General features: G+C 36.0%; 1 protein-coding gene across 2 annotated transcripts in view; it reads right to left on the bottom strand.

The window, feature by feature from the left end:
• Positions 1–11,518: 11,518 nt before the first annotated feature.
• Positions 11,519–22,732, bottom strand: part of LOC136263578 (uncharacterized) — a 38,622-nt gene continuing 27,408 nt past the window's right edge. The window contains exons 3-4 of one of the 2 annotated variants that reach the window (XM_066058197.1): positions 16,948–17,496; positions 11,519–12,883 (exon numbers count right to left, since the gene is read on the bottom strand). In XM_066058197.1, coding sequence (XP_065914269.1) covers positions 11,640–12,883; positions 16,948–17,496 — 1,793 coding nt within the window. In that variant the 3' untranslated portion in view covers positions 11,519–11,639. Of the gene's footprint in view, positions 12,884–16,947; positions 17,600–22,732 lie in introns of both variants that reach the window. The other variant, XM_066058198.1, reaches the window with a different exon arrangement.

Raw genomic sequence — 22,732 nt, forward strand, 5'->3', positions numbered from 1 at the left:
TTTGAGCCGATGGAAGAGAGACACATACTGAATACCCAATTTTAAGTGACTCCACCCAACTGAGCTTGTGGATCTCTTTAAGTCGATCAGGTAAACTTTGTATTCCACTTAGCAAGTCTATCTGAACATTTGTCAGCTGATGTACCTGAGCAGGATCACAATATAGTGTAGCAGAAAAATCTGTCAATATCTTGTTGTTATGGTGAGAATAAGTAGTATCTGCCACTGGTTTATCATGAGCCACAAATGGCTGCAGAAAAGAGCCTTTAGAAATTAACAACTCAGCATGAAATTGCCCAGAAGTATCCTTTTTATATCCCATGACATCCTCTAACAGTAAACCATAAGGGGCATCCTCCATTCTGCTTTACTAAATTGATATGAAAGCATTCATAAAACTTATTGTACATTTATGACTCCCTTGTTTTGTTTCTCAAACAAAATTATGTATAATGTCTATCAGTAAAAATAATTGAATAAATAACTAAAGAAATAAGTGAAACATCTGTACTGTACTTAATTCAGTGCATAGAACCCATACAGTGTCATACACCTACACATACAGTATCACGGTAAACTTACAACAAATGAAAACCAAATAAACTTGCAATAATTGGTTGGTATATAGATGGCAGTTTAGTATGTAACCAAATATATTTGTGCTATATACTGACCTTTTTGTAGGTAACACTTCTGCTCTTTTACTGTTTAGATTGGAAATCAGTCAGCAAATTTTCTAAAACTGCTCCTGCAGTGTAAGGACTTTCTACTGATATTGCTACTAATTGTCACGAAATGCTGTTATAAATTAAAGTCTAGTAGCTACCTATATGTTGATGATGAACTACCAAATCTCCATGGAATTGCTACAACATGAAGTTGTAAAGTAGAAACATGTATGGATAACAAATGGAATCCAACCTAATAGCTATTACATACCTATTTTAGATTCCTGTATAACAGTATAAACCTGTTAACTGTCAAAAGGGACTGTGAGCTGCAATAAAAGTAATCATGTTGTAGATATATGGTGTGTCATATTCTCAATCTTGTTCCTATAACTACAGTGGGGATCACTTTATAATTTTTAATTTCAATGCTGGGATAGCTACTAACATTCTTTCTATATCTGTTGTTGTAGCCTGGTATAAGCAGCCATATGAAGTCATGTGTTCAGTAAACACGTTATTGAATTCATATTGACTCCTTCATGCATGAGATGCTTCAGTCAGATGTCTGACACCAATCAAAATCCTACACAATATATTTGGAATCTGAAAAGGAGCTCAGAAACTTATATTAGCCAAATAGTGTCTTTAAAAATTATATCTCCCTATCCAGATACCCATGCAAACACTCTTTCTACTGCTTTATAGTACAAGGAATAGCTAGAGATAATATTTATTAGAGAAACAGTGGTCGTGCAGATATTTTAAAATTAGATTTCAAATTCTTGTAAGTACATTTATAATAGATAGAAGTCGATTATTAGTAATACTTAGGATATCACCTCACACTCTTTCCTCATGCAAGGAAATCATGTGCTTACCCTGTTATTTCCTGGTATAGAGTCAAGTCTTTATGGGAGCTGTGAAAAGGCAGCTGCTTCATGCAACCTATATAGGTAACTATACAGTTTCACATACACTAAATTCCGTAAAAGTAAACAACTATGAAATGTTGAAGCTTAAATAGTTTCTCAGCAAAGGAATTTAGAGGTAAAAGGATGCCACATAACAAGATGTCATGTGACTATCCAAACTAATGATACCCAAGCATCACACATTATCCCATTGATCATGAAAATAATGTTGCTATCAATCAAGGCAAGTTGTCCTATCTCAGGGTCAAATCGCTCATATACTAATCACAACTATTGGCTAGTGGTTGGGACAATGGAGTGATTCAAGTGAAATAGGTGATAGCTACCAGCTGAGCTGTAAAATGACGAGCGGCACCTACTGCCGAAATCCATTCTGTCTAGCTAGCTACATGATCACTAAATGTAGTATAGCTACATACATATATCAAAGGTACAGTAAGGAGAATTTTACTCGGGTAAACCAGTTATTATAATAGGTATTAATACACTGTATAGACTAGCATATAGGCTATATTGATTTATCCTCACAAGTATGCATATCGGGGTGCAAATAATCGGCAGAGCCGTTAAGTTCCCTACTCAGGAGCAGGCATGTTAACTATATGTATAGCTACATGCAACAACGAAAACAATACAATAGCTGCATAACTAAACATGCAACAACGCACAAACATAAAGAGAGGTACGTATAGCTAATCAAAAGTTACCGCGGGCATTGATTCCTTAAGATATAATTTATATACGTATATATAGCTATTATAGTTATGCACTATAGGACTTACAAATCAGTAACTACAGAGGTCACGAACTCAAACTCACCAGTTCCAGCAAACTAAGTTATCAGTTCTCAAGTTCAGATCGAGTAACTAAGCAGGCCTCAATACCTGCGACTCCGCCCAAGCAATCTAAAACTTTTAATTAATGACGTGTACGGATCGACCTTCCCAGACCAAACTAGTGATGTAATTAATGGTTCCCTGCATAGTGCATGGTTGCCATGCTCCCCGCCGGGTTCCCGAATATATATGTGACCCTATTTTGGAAAACCATACATTTGGGCCCATTGGCCAATTTTCTTTTTATAGCTGTAATGAAGCACTGAGTGGTTATCAGTGTTGGGAGTAACGCGTTACATAAGTAACGCGTTACGTAATATTATTACTTTTGTGGTAACTAAGTAATATAACGAAATACGCTATAAAAACAGGTAATATAACTCAAGTTACTTTACTTACAAATTTAACGCGTTACCTAAGTAATATAGTTACTGTAACGAATCTAATATTACGTAATATTATTACTACAAGTAACGAAGTTACTAATCTCGTTAGTAATCCACTGAGTAACGCCTAGCCACAACGAAGTAATGAAGACTACTGAATGAGGCTTATTCACCAGCTTCTTACTTATAATCAAGATTTGCACATTGTCCAACAATGCAATCGTGTCACGTGATAAGGCGGTAGTTTCAAACGTGACAACTTAAGGCTGTGGGCACAAAGTAATATAATATGTAATATTATTACAGTTACTTTATTTTATTGGTAATATGTAACTGTAACTAAATAGTTCAGCTGCAAGTAATATGTAATATGTAACTAGTTACTTTTAAAAAGTAACTTGCCCATCACTGGTGGTTATCTACCTTGTGTGAAAATTTTGTGATGATATGTTGAAGCATTCCAAAGATATGGTCAATTTACTGTCTAATACATTACAAAGGGACATTGGAAACAGTGGAAATTGAAAACTGAAACTGAAAACTGAAACTGAAAAACTGAAACGGAAAAACTGAAACTGAAAAACTAAAATTGGTCAAAACTTCATATTAACAGGTACCTCTTAACAAAGACCACCTCTGTAATAAGACCACCTGTATAATAAGACCGCCTCTAATAAGACCACCTCATTATAGTAGTCATGTCAAGTAGGTCCAACAAAAAGGCCATTAGGTGTACTCATAATGTAATAAAGTATCAATCAATCAGACAGTACTTAAAAGTTAAAACTACAGCTGCAGGGTTGTACATAAGGATACACTATCTTACCATACCAAGACCTAAAGTCCATGGTCATGTCACAATGAAAATGGGGTAATTGCATGCACAATTACTCTGCTGATACTGGATTTCTCATGAATTGTGCATTATTTAAGAGTTGCATAGTTAAATTAATGATCTTGGACTTTGTGTCTTGGTAATAGTTGGACACTCGTAATAGGTGTCTTCGAGGATTTAAAAACCTGTCAATATTTACCTGCGCCTCGGTAATTACTGATGTCACTTCAGGTTTTTAAGTCTTCGAGGATGCTTATTACGTATGCCTAACAATTATTAAGACACAAAGTCAAGAATCATTAATGTTGATTTTGTAACTATGCAACTCCTAAATCATGCACAATAATATTCATGAGAAATCCATTATCAAATTCAATTATGCATGCAATTGCTCCATTTTCATTTGTGACATGACCATGGACTTTAGGTCTTGGCATGATAAGATATATCCTTTTGTACAACCCTGCAGCTGTCATTTCAACTTTTAAGTACTGTCTGATTGATTGATACTTTATTACATTATGAGTACACCTTAGCTATATTTTTGGACCTACTTGACATAACTACTATAATGAGGTGGTCTTATTTTAGAGGCGGTCTTATTATAGAGGTGGTCTTATTATAGAGGCGGTCTTTGTTAAGAGGTACCTGTTAATATGAAGTTTTGACCAATTTTAGTTTTTCAGTTTCAGTTTTTCCATTTCAGTTTTTCAGTTTCAGTTTTCAGTTTCAGTTTTCAATTTCCACTGTTTCCAATGTCCCCATTACAAACTAACTTTTCATTATCAGTTTATAGTACTGCATAGTGATTAGGTGTGACAAATTGATGACAAATCACTTTGTTGACAAAGATCACCATTCTTACAATCTAAAATTAATGAAAAGAGACCCTTGAGAGTTTAATCATGTGTTCTTCATGCTTTTTCACTTGTATTATTGTCTAAAGACAAGAAAATGTTTGGTTTGTGAATGAACAAATCACCCAATTTGTAAGTTAATTGTTGTCCCACACATTGTGAAACTACTACATGACCTGATATAATTCAGTATATCTCCTAGATAAAAGAAGCTATGGGTGTGAAATTTCACAGCAAGAAGGCTTAATAGTTGCTTTATCAGAATACGCAAAAAAAATCAATTTTAACTGAAATCTTCAATTGAGAATTCCAACAAATTTTGCATGTGCCCAGATGTATGCAGTGGTTTTCCAAAATAGGGTCACATATTCCCCGACAATTGCACTACTGATAGCTAGCCTGAGCTATGCTTCCTTGCCATGATTTTTCAGTCTGTTTGGTTATTACCACACACCGTGGCAACGCTCGCGTTTAATCTATTGCAAGATCTATTGCTTGCTGCGGCTGCTTGATGTTGCTGCTCTCTGCTAATTAGTTACTGCCGGCTGCCGCTACAACTATTGTAGTTGGTACCATGGGCATGGCCACTGCTTGCCTGCTGCTGCTCACGTACGCATACGGGTATATACCAGTGCTACTATGCTATATACTGTCAGGGCCACTTTTCAGCATGTTGAATTTGCAAAAAATAATATTAATAGTTGAGACAGAAGAGAGAGAATACTGTCATCGGAATAACACTCTCAGTCAGTCTCATTGTGATTAGCTATTTTTGTTTATTAATTAATTAATTACGTAATTAATAATCAATTGATTAACAAAAAATTAATTAAAATTAGCTAATTAACTAGTTAATTAAAATTAATTAATTATAGCTACTGAGCAGTCAGCAATGATGGTATGCTCAGGGGAAAAAAATGTTGGTACAGTAATTTAAAATGTTAGCTAATAGTCAGGTCATCTAGATCGACTCTGACTAGAAATTGTGGTAATGAGTTCCATTCTTGCAGGAGCTCATCGAGTCCGTAGGACGAGGGAGCATGTAACTCCGTAAACGGCGAAATTCAAACATGGCGTCGCAATTTATTAATAGTAATTTAAACAATAACCGTATAAGGATAAACACATACCGCGCATACTCGCTAAACCTATTACTACTGGCACAATAGTTATACTGTAGTCTTCTTGCTCCAGCAGTGAGCGATGAAACTTGATTCCGTCAGTGTTTACTGCAGATACTCTGTGCTGCCGCCGTGGACTGTGACCCGGCCCACTTACATTACGCGGTAAGCAAGAATGTTTCCTAGCAGTCTCCAAAACATCTTGTCACTATTTCACTCCGTTAGTTAAGCCTTTTCCTCGACGTTTCCTTCCTTGCCATTCCTTTCTTTCACGAATTAATCCAGGCGCTGCATATTTGTGGCATGATTATTACGTAATTCTTTACCCTACGATACAACCTTTACTATATAAGGAATATACTATGTTAAGAAAAGTCCGCCATGTTTGAATTTTGCTGTTTACGTTGTGAGTATGCGGAGTTACATGCTCCCTCGTCCTACGGACTCGATGAGCTCCTGATTCTTGTAGCTGCTGTTTTGCTTTTTCTGGTATGATGCTGTAGATGTTGTTGGAAGTATGAAATAGCTGATGATATTGCCTGGTTTCTCTGGTCATCCTGGTTTCTCTGGTCATCCTGGTTTCTCTGGTCATCCTGGTTTCTCTGGTCATCCTGGTTTCTCTGGTCATCCTGGTTTCTCTGGTCATCCTGGTTTCTCTGGTCATTGGAAGATAATTGATAGGGATAGACATAGGAATTTAGTTGTGGAATATTTTGTAAAACGTTTGTATAGTCTAAAATAATATCTTACGTCGAGTTTGAAGCTTTGCATGGCCAGGAGATTGAGATGTTGGAGCATTGAAGTGACTGAGCTATATCTACTATTAATAATCATTTAATACCCATCTTTCTGCTCTTCAAGTTTGCGTATGTCACGTTGTAAACAAGATCCCATACTATTGGAGCATATTCTAATTGAGGTCTGACCATTGCTAAATATGATGCTGCTTTTACATTACTATATAGTAGGATGCTTTTCCTGTTATTTTTTATACATGTGGCCAGTGGTGTTCAAGACAAATGTTCAAGAGCACTCTGAGGTAAGTGTGTCTATCAGTTACTGTTAAGACATGATTGTTCAGCTGGTAATTGTGGGTGATAGGTGGAGCTGCAGGTGAAAGAGATCTGGTGCGTCTGATACATTGAATCTCAGTTGCCATATTTGTATCCTAGTCTGTCAAGATCTTGTTGAAGGATGGAAGCATCATTCTGGCAGGAATAGAACAATCATCAGCAAACAGCCATATATAGTGGTGATCTAACATTTTTTGTGATGTCAATAAACCATGAGAGGACCAAGTACTAGTACCTTGAGGTACCCCTGATGAAACAGTTACTGAAGTGGAGCATCACGCCATTGAGAAGTACACACCAGACATGGGTCAAACCTTAAGCACTTGTACTTATAAGCACCTTAAGCACTTGCTTTGAAGTGCTTAAAAGTATTAATTTTGTTACTGTGCAGCATTTGTGCTTGTGCTGGTACTTAACTACTTATATTTCAAAGTGCTTATAAGCACATTAAAGCACAAAAGCTGCCAGCTCTTATCAAAAGTCTCTGATCCAATGAGCTTCTCATTTAACAGCCAAAAGGTGCTATCAAATGTGAATAATTGTTCTATCAGGTGTGCCTGTAGAACAATTATTCAGTGTAGCAGGGAAAGTCTTCAGGCCTGAGAGGTGCAGGTTGAAAGATGAAACTTTTACCGATTGAAGTTTGTTCAATGTAACAATAGTACTTAATATAATGGTGCATGACTGCATACACCGTTTTATACAGTATGTTGATATAAGTTTGTCCATAAAGTAATTAAGTAATTATATCAAGCACTTAAATAGTGCTTCACTTTGTACTTGAAGCATTTACTCAATTGCAGCATTTGTGCTTGTGCTTGTACTTAAGCACTTATACAGGTGCTTGAAAAGTGCTTCAAGCCCTTGACCTAAGTGCTTGACCCATGTCTGGTACACACTGTGTCCAATCTAGGGCTGCATCAAATATGCCAGCATATTAAAAAGCATACGAAGTGGATATTTAGCCAGTCACTGGTCATGGAGCAAATATTTATTTAGCCTGTATAAACATTAGGAATTCGACCCTATAGTTCAGTAAGAAACACGTTTGTAGGATTAGGAACAGTGCCCCTAGGATTAGAAACAGCACCCCTAGGATTAGGAACAGGATTAGGAACAGCACCCTTAGGATTAGGAACAGCACTCCTAGAAGTGCTCCTAGGATTAGGAACAGCGCTTCTATATGTCTCCCTGTTTAAATAACATGGGGAAAAGGAACAATGCTTTTAGGATTAGGAAGACGCACAACTTAGGGTACAGTTTTTAGCTGATACATTAGAATTAGGGTATGGGTTAGAATGTATAGTATTTTATATTTGGGACTTTTAAATATATAGTACAAAAACAAGAGGAGCAGCCAGCAAGCACCAGTGGTGCAGTGATAGGGCATAGGAACTCCAAACCTTGATGTCCGGGTTTGAAACCTAGCACCCCATTTGTGTCACTTTTTTCTTTGTTTCTTATACCTTTTCATGTCATGATTTTTTCTCAGTAAGTTGTTTTTTAAATTACAATGACCGGCTAATCATCAAGCATAATAATAAGGTGGAAACTTCAAACTATGGAGTTTAATCCATGAAAATAGAATGATACTCCCTAATAGAGCAGTCAGTGGAAACTGCAAACTACACAATAGAGTGCTCAAATGCATTGTACACTGATAGACCAATACTCTCTAATAGAGAACAGTCACTTCATAATGAAATACTCTAATAGAGAACTCACTGATTAAACTGTTCCAAGATAATTGTAAGAAATGTTGCTAACCTAGAAGCATAATGCAATCATAATAGGAACACTGAAGAGATTATTAGGTGAAAATCTTAGGAAATTTGAATTCCTGAAAGCATTTTGGGAAACCTTTTGAGCATATTTGACTCAGGCCTAGTCTGATCAGTTAACCATGTTTTGATCCAGTTAAATATAATATTTGTAATACCATAGCACTGTAATTTTGTAAATAATCTTTGATGCAGGACTAGTACTGTGTCGAATTCTTTTGCAAAATGAAGCAATATAATGTCAAGTTGTTTCTGATGATCTGTATTCTGATAGGGTATAATTATAATGAGCTGAGTACCACCTACTCTGAAGCTGTGTTGGTTTTCTATTAGGATGTTATTGGCATTTAGGTGACTCATGATGTTGTGAAATATAATGTGTTCAATTACGAACATATAGAAATAAAGGATATGGGTCTATACTGTAATAGAACATTCAGTATAGAATATAATATCCACTGTTCTAATTACACAATTGCAAGCCATTGAAAGTATGTAAATTGTCTTCAGAATTACAGTTCCTTGTAAGGAATTGCATTGGGATAATTAATTATGATTGTCTTGTTTTAGCAATTAAAATCACACTGTATCTCAAAGAAATAAACTCACATTCAGAATATTTTAAACTAAAATTAGCTACTATATCGCTAGATACGAAATTGAATTGATTGGTATTGTAAAACAAAATTACATAGCAGTAGTAATAGCTGCTGTATACTACTACTACTACTATACTAGCTACTGCTTGCTGCTTTTACTAGCTACCTAGCTTACTACTAATAAAGATGTTTTCTTTATAATTATGAAAAGGAATGTCATTGACACTTACTTACAGTACATCTTATATAGGTAGCTTTCATTTACAAGGTTAAGGTTATGTTATAATAGTAAATAATCTATCACTGATGGATCATGAATCCTAATGCAATTATCTGGTAACGTTTAGTTTGTATTACTCAGGTCCAACAAGCATTTGGAAGCAATTAATGCCTCCTTAACACTACAGTTAATTATACGTAGTGATGTAGTAGCACTCTACAGGGGCGGATATAGGATTTCAGAAGGGGGGGTGCTAACATGGACATTTATATATGTAGCAAGTTAGTTGATACAACTAGTGTAAGAAGGACAATCGACATGCGGACATTCTCTATCTAGGGGGGTCTGGGGGCATGCCCCCACAGGAAATTTTGCAAATTTGGCCTATTGAGATTGAATTTGGTGGTAGTAATTTTGAGTGAAAAATGATGTCACTTTGTTTATGTGATACCATTATTCCCCTACAGCTTGTCAATATAACTAAAGGGTGCAGCCATGTAGCTAAAATTCAATCTTTAATAGACTATAACATCTTAAAGAACTAGTAGTGGAAACATATGGGTATCAGCTGCACATGATCAAATTTAGTGTTTTGAAGTATAGCATAATTTACAGTCTCATGGCTTAAACTACACTAGCTGTCCAAACAGTAGAGAGGGTAAGTGGGAGTGGAGAGGGCAAGTAGACTGACTCACCAGTGTATGGAGTGCATGTACACTCAGCTGTATATAATTCTCCAGCTAGGGGAGCTCTATAGATCTGGTGGCATATATACTCCCGGACCTCATGGAAATTTTTGGAAAATGGCTATCACAAGATTGAATCTAGAGGCTATTTTTTAACCAAATCTGGGTACAAGATAAATGAGTTCAGGTGGAAGTAATTTTAATTTGAATGAGTTCAGTTGGAAGTAATTTTAATTTTAAAAAAAAACAGAACTATACACTGTTTCTTGTTATTGGATTTTAAGAAAATGTATAATAGTGACTTGTCAAAGAGAATAAAGAGTGTATAGTTAATTGAATGTAAGGTCAAGGAGAATACTTAAAACACAGGATTGGATCTACTTCATATGCAGCCACTGTTCTGAAGTGCAGGTTGATATTTCAATCTAACTTATAAAATGATGGATCCATCCATCATTCTAATTGTTTTACAACTAGTCTACAAATACAACTAGTTTTTGGCCACAACTAACCCCTTTTTAGCACACAATGATCATGACAACATAAATGCTGCAGTATCATTTAAGCTTAAAGTTGAGCTTCAAGGGATTTGATAATGCAAACTCCAAAGCTGCTGCTAGATTTATACAAATGTAGCATGGGAAGTAAGGGAAACAAAAACGAACAGTTCTCAGATGTTGCAAACTTGTGAACTTTATAAAAGCTAAGAAATTCACTATTATATAAGACTACTGTTTTACTTGCAAGAGAAATATTTCAACCCAAGAATCAAGTTTGTAGCAGAGCCTAAAAAAACTTAAACTATTTGACAGAAAAGGTTATTTTCAGAATTGATTTTCAATTAATGATGTTTTATACAATTTATAGTACATTAAAGGTATAAATCTTTTACCTGAAATGATCAGTATATGGCAGGATGTTTGGTACAATGGTTAGGGTAGCAGTGCACAGGTCTAGAAGAATAGGTTTAATTTCAGTTTACACTCTTGTAACTTCTTGAAAATTATAGTTTTAATGTTGGATGTTCTATTAGAGTAGTTGATTGTTCTATTAGAGTATTTCGGATTTAGCAACTTCTAAGGTAAGACTTACTCCAGAAATATAATTTTGAACCCCTTTTAGTAATTCTTGGATACGATTAGTATTCCCCTTGCTCTTTCCATCTTTTCATTGCCCATGCATGTGTATAAAATGCAACTGCGCCTGTACTACAGCTTCTAGAAGCTTCTCCTAGCTTGCTCATTGTAAAATTTTGGAGGGGGTGCTTCAGCACCCCAAGCACCCCCCTAAATCCGCCCTTGTTCTATCATCACAAAACATTATATGTAGCTAGTTCAATACAATGCTTTATGCATTGCTCTTGTCCATTGGCAGTTTTAATGACTGTTATCCCATTCTGACTTTACTTCATCATTTATTTACCAAGGTGAATGATTAAAATACTAGTCACTTTTGAATTCATAGCTTTTAAACAAATTTCCTGTAGGGGTAAGCCCCTAGACCCATCTAGATTTGCATGCATCATATTACACTATTACATTAAAGTATGCCTTCCTTTTTACATAATTAACGCTATGTAGCTATAAGCCATTACATACAAAATGCCGTAATATAATTTAAATTACATGTACGTGCACACACATCAGTCACATTCAGCAGCAGTAGCAGCAATCTCATCCAACTGTACAAGAACATCATACATTGTAGGTCTGTCACTTGACTGTTGTTTGGTACAACTGGTGACCAGTTGATCATACTGTGGATATTGTTGTTGGACCTGTGCTTTAAGGGTGTCCACCATTTGAAATGGATGAGTTTTGGTAAGAGTTTCAATGAAAACAACTCCAAAGCTGTACACATCCATCTTGGGAGAATGTTTCTTGTAGTCACCAGCTTCAGGGGCTCCATAGGCTATAGAGCCAGGACCTGCAGTGGCTACTTGCTTTTGTATCTTAGCAGTACCCAAGTCTCCCAGTTTGGCCAGCCACTCACCATTGTAGAGTACCTTCAGTAACACATTGGCACTACTCACATCACGATGGATTACTGGATCTGGTCTGGTGTGTAAAAAATGAAGTGCTTTAGCAACATCATGAAGAATACCATGTATCTGGTAGTTCACGATACGCCCTAGCTCATAGCCTTTTCTCAAGTTAATGTCCATCAATTCCATCAAGATAACTGGAGGACCTTCAACTGTGGCTCCCAAAAAGGTTACAATGCTTTGATGCTGACATACAAGCGCTATCGCCATCTCTCGTTGGAACAATTCCCTTGTTTTAGGAGAAGTTATAACATCATGAAGACACTTAGCAGCAACAGTGGCTCCTCGGAATGTAGCCTCATGAACGGTAGCCCATGCTCCTCTACCAATTTCCTTTCCAACTGTAAACTGGTCACCTGAGACAACCCATAACCTACTAGAGGTCATCATTGACCGCAAACCCAGCAACTGCTGTTGAGTGAGAGTTAGCTGGTTTTGTGTGAATGTCAATTGACGCTGAATATGTAAATTATTTGCCTTGAGGTCTTCATTGTTCTTCTGAACATCTAGTAACTGCTGTTGAACATGGGACAATTGGTCTAGAATGAATGAATTGCTTTCTTGTAACTGTTCAAAATGTTGTTGCCCATCACTCATTACCTTTTGTATGTTCCTTTCTGTTGCTTGTGCAATGTTCTCCAATTTTACATTATGTATTTTTTCCATAAATTCTGCATCTTCATGTAATTTGCTAATAGTAATGTTAACGTCAGCTAGCTGACCATTATAAGTGGCTTCTAACTGCTCTATTTGATTCTTGAGAGTCAGAACATACTGATGAAGTAATGCAGGTACTTCTCTTGGTTTGGATGACTCAGTATCTCCATCATCGAGTGATGACGCTAAAACAAATAACATGAAATCCAAATGATTATATAGATTATTATACTGATATAGTGTAACCACTAACCAGGACAATAAAATTCTGTATGTAGGAAATACCAGTTTCAATCTATTACTCTACTTAAATGCATAACATCATTCACTAGGTAAGTCCTATACTGTATAAGTACCATTAAGCTAAGCCATACAACTGGCCAGAGATGGCTTCCAAATACAAAAATGAGTAATATCTATGCCAAAGCATCCAAGCTGTTATGTGAAATAGTGCTGAACCTGAAACGATTATTTGGATATTCAACTATTCAGTTGACATGACATTATTTGATTCATTAACATGCTATTCAAATATTTGTTAGCACTTTAGTAGGCTGCAATCAGATGCATGGATAAAGCTAACCTAGAAGCTGTGAACAAAGTGGCATATTCATACTGAAAATACAGTTTAGAAAAGATAGTAATAGCTCTCAGGCTGTACCTTACTGATTTCAGTACTTATTCATGCTTAAAGAATAATCGAATAATTGGTAATTTTGTCCACAACTATTCAAATAATAAAAATCGCTGTTCATTTCAGCACTAATGTGAAAAGTGTGCAGCCTATATATATAATAGCCAGGATTGTGAAATCAAAGGTGGCAACCATGCAAAAAATGACTTCACTGATGTTAATGCTAACCAGTTGCAACAATGACATGGTGATACTGTCATTATTAAACTGATTGGAATTAACAATATTGTATTGATTACAAGCTTTGATTCAACTTTAAACCCACCATTTTAACATTGTCTTGACATGGATACTGTGTACAGGTGACTAGTGTCAAGTGTAAAGTTGTTTACAACAATAAAGCTTGTACTCCACTATTGTATACACCCACTTTACTGTCTGTAACAAGTGAGCTACACCTTTCTTCTACCTTATAAATAGTGCATAAACAAATGCTAGAATTGATGTTTGAATGAAAAACTGTGGATAATTTGAATGTTTCTAAAAATTAAAACCCACAATTGAACATTTAATTTTATTGTTTAAAGATCTATTGTTGTGATAATTCTAATCACTTACTTGTTGAAATGCTAGTGGTCAGAGATTGGATGGAGGTGTCTAGTTCAGCAAATTTTCGTAACAAAGTTTTTTAATGACAGTGTCTGTTAAATCAAAGTAGTTTGATCATGCATTGCTGCACATCTTTGGGTTTTGCTTTGTAAAAACTTAACAAGCTAGCAGAGATCATTGCAATAAAATAGTGCTTAAACAAGGGGGATTATCACCTGATGTACAGATTAATTGCCCTGGCCATATACAATAATCCACCATAGCTAAAGGAGGGATTTATTTGCAGTCCAGGTGATGATGCTTACTGCCATGATCCCTAGTAGCTTGTACAGTTTCCTTTCATGTTTATAAAATTTGTAACATAATAATTCATCATCAATGATCCTTCTATAACACTGCATCAAACGAAAGAGTAGTGCTGGGTGGTGCCAGATGGATATGAGGCTTAACCACCTACACAACAAAACGTGTGCCCCTATTCTAAGTAATAATAAACAACAGCCATTTTGCCTTGTCTTTGAATAGTGTATGTTCTGGCTGCTACACAGCACCACACACAGGGAATGATAAGTGAAACACAACCAATGTGCTTACTTTAACTGTAGGAGACATTGTGCGAAAATTATGGACAATTTTCATTCTAATTTTACATCACAAACTGCTGTAGTGTATAAATTGCTGTAGTTTATTATTAATACACTACAGCAAATTGACACCTCAAGCTGAAACAACAGTTAACAGCGAAAAAGTCAAGGCTGTAGCCTTAGAGGTATGTTCGTCTGAAGGAATTGGTAAGTAATTCAGTAGAAACTTTCACTGAATAACTTTTTTTTTAAATTTTGGAAACATTTCAAATTGCCTTGAAGGCACTTTTGGGTTTGATTACACCTTACCAATACTGCCAAGGCACCGTGAAGATAATGTGAGGATAGTCAATGAAGGGTGCAAACTTTCATGATCCCTCTTATACTATCTATTAAAAAAATCAAAAATTTTAAAAGGAAGTAGGGCTTGGTTATACATGCTACATAAAGTAAGGAAACAAGCTCAAAAATGTTACAGCTAAATGAGAAATGATCAGCCAATAAAAAGTAAGGAAACAAGATTAGACGACCACTTGTAAAATGAGACATACTTTAATGCCTACTTTTGGCTAGCATCTTGAAATGAGACCATCAAATTAGCCAAAAGTAGGGATTAAAGTATGTCTCATTTTAGTAAGTAGTCATCTCTGAATCATTTCTGATTTCAGCTGCAACGTTTTTTAGCTTCTTTCCTTACTTTTTATTTGTACCATGTATAATCAATCCCTACTTCCTTTTAAAAATTTTAATTTTTATAATAGCTAGTTTGTTTACATTTATGTCTAGCTAGCTAGCTACGTATATTATACTCCTTGTTTTCCACATAGTATAAATATCACTTGAAGCAACTAATCCTAGAAGCAACTACCGTATAGCCTAAATATTTCAAGGGGCAAATTTTTCGAGGTTGAGCAATGTTGCTAAAAATAAAATTTTCGTAGATTTGCAAACACTCTCAATATACATTGGACTATATGGAGGTCTAAATATTTCAAGGGTAAAATTTTTGCCGATAACACCCAAAACCACAAAGTCAGCAAAAGTTTTCCCCCTTGAAATATTTAGGCTATACGGTATCTTTTACCTTCGTATGCAATAAGCGCCTCTAAAATAATTATCATTTTGTCTTTTAAAGCTATTACAGCGACTGTTAAAGGCTTCAGCTGCATTTCTGATGGTCTAAATGTTGATGATTTAACAGTAAAATATCACTGGAGAGTCCACCATTAAGAGTGGAACCCTCACTTTTATAAGTCTGGATCCCGAGATGGATCCACCCCTCAAAGGCATTATTAGCTAGCTACCTCACAAAAAAGCTAAACTGGTAAGACTATAAAACGACTACCAAGCGTTAATAAATGCTAGGGACAACTCCTTGGGTACTACACCCTGTCTTACACACACATATTCACACTTCATTAAAATCACGTGTTCAGGTTGTGCCGCGTGCTGCAACTATTCAGTGCCGCGAATATTCAGTGCCGCGAGTATTCAGTGCCGTGAATATTCAGTGCCGCAACTATTAATTATCCTTTGAGAACCTTTCTTCACCTTTTCAAACATACTTTCTGTAACAACTTTAAACAGGCTGTAGGACCAGGAGTTCTATAGACCTTAAGCACTTGGGCTGTAAAGTCTTAATAAATAAAAATAAATAAGAGCAAAGAAGCTAATGAATGATGAAAGCAAACAGCATGGTGCAGTGGGCAGAACATAATTGGAACAACAGATTCGTGAATCCGCCGTAATTACCTTGGCTGCTGAAATTTGTGGAGCCATACACCTAGCGCAACCAGGTCTTACATTAGGCAGGCAGGTAGAGGTGAGTTTCAAAATTTTTAAATTTCACTGTACATCAAAACATTCTACTTTTTGTTTTGTTTAACCAAAGTACAGCATCATTACAGCAGTACCAATGCATTCCAGGTGGTTTTTTTCGGGTAAAACTTATTGCAAGGCTACTTTTTTTTAAGTGCAAAAAAATTACAAAGCCATATGATGTCTTACCAATCCCTACTTACTAAGTACTACCGTACTTAATGATAGATAGTACTACTATACTGTCAGACATTATTACATATGACCACCCTATTAAATTGGTTTACTTTATACAGACCATAGAATTTCACAGTTTATATCTGAGTGGAAATGATCCATAGCTTACAGATATTTTGCTGGTGAAATCTGTACAACGCTGTACTAAATTAATTGCATACACTAAATTATTTTATACTCAGTTTGACTCTTCCAGAATAACAGAGGCCACAAAAATCCATACATACAGTATACAAAGATACAAAGTTTGAATGGGTATGGCTATTAGCTATTGTTATGATTTTCTGATTGAACAGGTGATCTTATTTCTAATATAATTTTTACAGCCATCAGTTACATTCGTGTGTAATTTATAGGTTATGCTTACTTTCTTTGTTGGATGTTAAGAGTGACTGCCTTTTCTCTAAGCAATTCAATTCTTGACTTTCGCTGCCAACTTCATCCTCCTCTAACTTGCCAACTTCATCCTCATCTAACTTGTCACCTTCGTCCTCATCTAACTTGTCACCTTCATCCTCATCTAACTTGCCAACTTCATCCTCATCTAACTTGTCAACTTCATCCTCATCTAACTTGTCACCTTCAGCCTCATCTAACTTGCCAACTTCGTCTTCATCTAACTTGCCAACTTCATCCTCATCTAACTTGTCACTTTCAGCCTCATCTAACTTGCCAACTTCGTCTTCATCTAACTTGTCACTTTCAGCCTCATCTAACTTGCCAACTTCATCCTCATCTAACTTGTCAACTTCATCCTCATCTAACTTGTCAACTTCATCTTCATCTAACTTGCCAACTTCGTCTTCATCTAACTTGTCACTTTCAGCCTCATCTAACTTGCCAACTTCATCCTCATCTAACTTGCCAACTTCATCCTCATCTAACTTGTCAACTTCATCTTCATCTAACTTGCCAACTTCGTCCTCTTCAACTTCATCCTCATCTAACTTCTCATTAGCCAGCATTTCAGGCATTTTCACCCCAATACAATTTTCACTGTTTGAAAGTGTAGAAGGCACCTAGAAAAAATGTAGGAAAATGCATGTTTATCAAAATTTAAATAATACCATGTGTTATAATGAAATATAAAGAAGTATTTTTATGGATGAGTGTTTGTGACCAGCTATGCAAAAAACCGGCCATCTTTGCAATTTCCTTGAATTCCATGTTATGTTCCTCTATTTTCAATAGTACGTAACAAAGAAGTGGTAGGGACCTGCCGATTATGCTGGCATAATAATGAGCATAATAGTTGCCTGAAAGCATTGAGCATAATGCTAGCATAATAGCATTTGTGCTTCACCATAAATTCTTGCTTTAATATCAACATATCACAGAAAAATCAATATACTCTAATAGAACAGTCAGAAAATAGTCAGACAGCTGACTGTTCTATTAGAGTACATTGATCTTTTCTGTGACATGCATTTGGCAAGCAAGGATTTAGAATCTGTACTTCAGCAACTTACTGTTTTCCCATAAAAGGCAAATTTACCAGAAAAACATGGGAATTGAGGTATTAATATCGAGCATAATTTGAGCATAATAGGTAAATAATGAGCAGTGCAGCATAGCATAATAGGTAAAATAATGAGCATAATCGGCAGGTCCCTAAGAAGTGGGCAGTCCCAGCAACAGCCAGTAATAAATTTGGTTTGTACAACAACAATACAGCAAATAAATTACAGACACTTAAATAATTGACCATAACTCATTTCTGAAACAAGCTACAATGATGGAAATTAACTTAAATCCATCAAGGTCTAGCGCTTTTTCTGTACTCCTTCATCTGGACAAAGAAGAAAGCCATTCCATCAAAGAAATAATGATAGTAAACTTTATTTTTATTGCATCGCAAATGTAGCAGCTATAACTTTCCTGCCTCTTGCTGTATGAATGATTTTCTTAACTCTTCTTGAACGGCAAATCTGATGGTGTACTGTTTTTATTGATTTTAAATTTAGCTTTGTTTCACTGCATACCAAAGCAATTAAAACATGTGTAAAGCCTTTATGTAGCATGCACCAATACGTTTTATATACACTGTATAGTACAATAAAATTTTGCAAAAATGACTAGTTTTTGTTCAGCCAGTCACATATTGGCAACGTGAGTGGCTATTAACATAACAACATAGTGACACAAGTAACACTGTGTAGAACTACATAATTAATTTAGCCGTTTGCTTAGACCATAACTCAAAACCCCTCACCACCTTTCTTGGAATTGCTATACCTTACAAGCCATCATCCAATAATCTTATACTTGTTATTGAGCAAAGATTTAATTATTGAGTTGCTGTTTACATTATAGTACCCAATAATCCAAAAAGGCCGCTATCAAGAGACACAGCAGTGTGTGATGTGGCCCAAGAAGCCTCTTAACCATAAAGCAATAACAATTTTCATGCGTACAAAACTCTGTACTATATAAGTTTAGCTGTGGAAAGGTCTTCCACCTTCAGCAGTCAACAGCCTACATAACAAACTTGAGCATAATCACCCCAAGCATTATTGATATACAAGACCTCAAAATCAGCTTATTTTCTTTTTTTCCTTCTTTTTTCACCACACTTACAAAACTGCTATAAAATACAAAATGTCTTCTAATTGCCTTACAAATGAATCAGTAACAGCAATAGAAGTATACTGCAAAAGCCAAACAGGTGTAAAAATAAGCAATTAGCATACTCTAATGCAGCGTCACCATGTTAATGCTCATGAAGAAATCACAAAGCATAAATAACATGAGTGAACAAATAACATGCAGTTTCCATTAAATAATGTGCATATGATAAATTGTGTTTTTACTTCATCGCAACTACTTGACTACTCCCATAGAAAGGAAAGTTGTAGACATGTAAAAAGCAAGCCCTAAAGCCAGCTTCGGACTTGGCTTTCAAGAACAAAAGAAGTTTTATCTACCTATATCAAAATAACCATTCTGTACAAAGAGTGAAAAGGTTCTGAAATTAGCCAAGCAAAGGCTGCAATAATGTTAAATTACTTTTGCAGCCATTTCTTTGCCACCACCTTTAATTTTTTCATTCTAGCATTTATTTGAAGGCTGTGCCCCTTCACAGCTTGGCTGTTATGTAACACAATAAATAAAACGTTGCAATTAGACAGTGAAAGACATAATATCTGGTTTTCATATGTTTGAGCAGTTATGCATGTGCATAGCACACACACACACAAGGGCACTGACCTGAGATGCACAAAAGTAGCAGCACCCCACTATAACCTACTGATATACTCTTTTTCTTACAGCATATCTTCCTTCAACTATATCAACCATAAAAATAGTGTACAATGACATTATCCTAGTGCATAAAGGGCCTATTTATCCTGTTCCTGTTTAATTAAAGATATGGTCTAAGCTGGTGGGAATCATGTTCAAAATTTTCCTCATTATGATGTTCCAAGTATTCCCAAATATTTTTTCACTTTTGTAATTAATTAAACAGTAAATCTAGCTGTATCAATTTGTCAGAAATCTAGCAAGATAATTAGTGACTAGTTCTTGATCTTGATTTATTTTAAAACTGCATCACTTCCTGGATTCTTTTGAAGGTAGTCACACAACGCATTCTGTACCTTGTGTCTCATAAGGCTTCTTAGTACTTTTAAGAAGTCATTTAAATTAGCATGCAACAAAAAGTTGTCCATTTTTATAACAGAAATGGTATGGGTAGATGACCAGACCCTTTCCGAGGGGGGAACTTACAATCTCTAATTAAAAAAAAAATAATGATGATGGGCCAAGCTTAGTTCCATAAACAACCCACCCCATCATTCTAGTATGAAACAAGCTACAGATATTGTTAGAAATAGGTGCAGGAACACAAAGTACCCAGAACAACATTGCAAGATAGTATTGTCTGACAATTTGAGCTGTTTTTGAGGGATTCTATACTTGGCGGAGCTGAGGAGTATATTGTTTCTTAGTTTATTTTGGTCTTACACATAGCATATACAGCCTGAAAGAAACCAGTATTGTAGCACTTACATTGTATATGCAGCAAAATAAACTAACTGGGAACACTGCTAAAGCATGGCTTAAGGCTATGTTCCCTGAAACCATAATTAGTGGCTTCTGAGTGTGTGCTCCATTTAACCCAAGTGCAATTCTAGATCGAAATCCTGGCAGTTGTAGCAATAAAATACATCTTCAAATGAGACACTAATGCATATACCACTTCTTCTGACAATAATAGTACTCCATGTCAAGAAAATGTAATGACTCCAACTATTCTAGTCATAACAAAGACAGTCAAAATGCAGAAACTGCAACAATTGTTACAATGAAGAATTCTTTGATTAGAAATATGTAGGTTTCATTTACATAATCCAAAATATATATCTCCTGGCTTAAACGTAACCACTCCAAGGCAAATTTTACTATCTATTCCACTGAATGCTGTTTACCTGATATTTCCCAAACATTAGTCTGCCTGATGCTGTTACAATTTGTGATAACACTTGTACCAATCGCAATAACAGTAAGTCTGCTGCAAACCAATTTGCAAATTGGCAATGAAAGTAGAAGTTAAACCTACTAACATAATATCCAAATAGTATGTGCCAGCACCCCCAGAGAAGAAGATAGCATCACAAATCAGAGTTACTGCATTACAGGCTAACTCACAATGCAGAAGTAATTGCAGTTTTGAAAGACAACACGAAAAACAAACAGAAAGAAAAAGAAAAGTGAAAACTAGAGTGGAAAAACAAAAGAAGGCAAAGAAAGAAATAGCAAAAATGAGCAGAAGAAATCAAGTGCCACCACAAAGAAAACTAATAGACAAAATAAGAGGCCTCCCACTGATAATTTGTCAATCACCATAGCTATACTGCTAGAATGCCAGAGGAAACAATAATAAAGCACAATATTACTTTTGAAGATGGTATTGGAGGTGACTGTGAGTATGAAGGTAGTGAGTGCCTAGGTAGTTATTGGCAAGATGAATAATGGTGCTGAGCGCATGGGTACAGTGTCAATGGTCACATGAAGATTGAACACCATTAGACTCAGTACATGATGGCGGTTCGATTGGTATACAAAAGATCATGTGACTACCTCATGAATACATGATAAAAAGAAAACAAAGAGGACGTTTAGTGAAAACAACATAGCCTGTTCACTGCTTGAGTGGCAATAATTGTGACTGGATCTGCAAAAACCGGTCTTATTGTCCAGACAGGAAGTTAGATTTTTTTCACACAAACACAAAACTTTATGAATGTACTATCAAATTTCACTGTCACAGTTGATCAGAGTAAAGTGGTCTACTTTTTCTAGCTGCCTTTTCCAAGCACAGTGGCGAGCCGTACAAGTGGTCTGGGGTCTTGATGGAGTCTTGGCCAACCAGGAGATGGCTGTGTGTGGCTGTACAGCTGTGTTATTGGACATTTACAATGGCCTGTGCTGTAACTTTTCCTTTCATTTTAGCCAGCTTTGAGCCCTGAATAGCCCATAACTTGGCCTAATTCATCCCAACACCTTCCTCTTCAATTTTTAAACAGCATCTTGCCTGCCTTCCAGGCCCCCCGACTCCCACCTCTTTTGGAGCTCGCCTGATACAGCCAACCTTGGTTAAAAAACTATCTAAAATGGTAGCTGTGGACTACTTCTTCAGTGAATGATCTGGAAGGTAATAAATTGTTGTAAAACGTGTGAAATTTGGTATGCATAGCTACCACCATTGGAAAGCTACAACACTCTAAATATTTAAAACCGGCATTTCTCAATATTTTTAAAAGGGTGATAATACCGGTTTTCCCAGAGACAGTCACTTAAAACTACAGATTTATAGCCAGCTACACCAGAACAGCCAACTTACCATTTTCAGCCATGAAACACACCAAGAAGCACTGAAAACTACTTAAAACAGCCAGAGCAGGGAGTTCACAGCTTTTATTGTTAGTGTGATCACATGATCTCACATGACACAGTTGTATGTGACTGGATCTGTGAAAACTGGTCTTATTGTCCAAGAAAGGAAGTTTGATTTTTCACACAAACACAAAACTTTATGAACGCACTATCAAATTTCACTGTCATAGTCAAGCAGAGTAAAACGGTCTGTTTTTGCTAGCTGCCTTTTTCAAGCACAGTGGCAAGCCATACGAGTGGTCTGGGATCTCGATGGA

The sequence above is a fragment of the Dysidea avara genome, chromosome 8 (genome assembly GCF_963678975.1).
Source record: "Dysidea avara chromosome 8, odDysAvar1.4, whole genome shotgun sequence".
Classification (NCBI taxonomy): Eukaryota; Metazoa; Porifera; class Demospongiae; order Dictyoceratida; family Dysideidae; genus Dysidea; species Dysidea avara.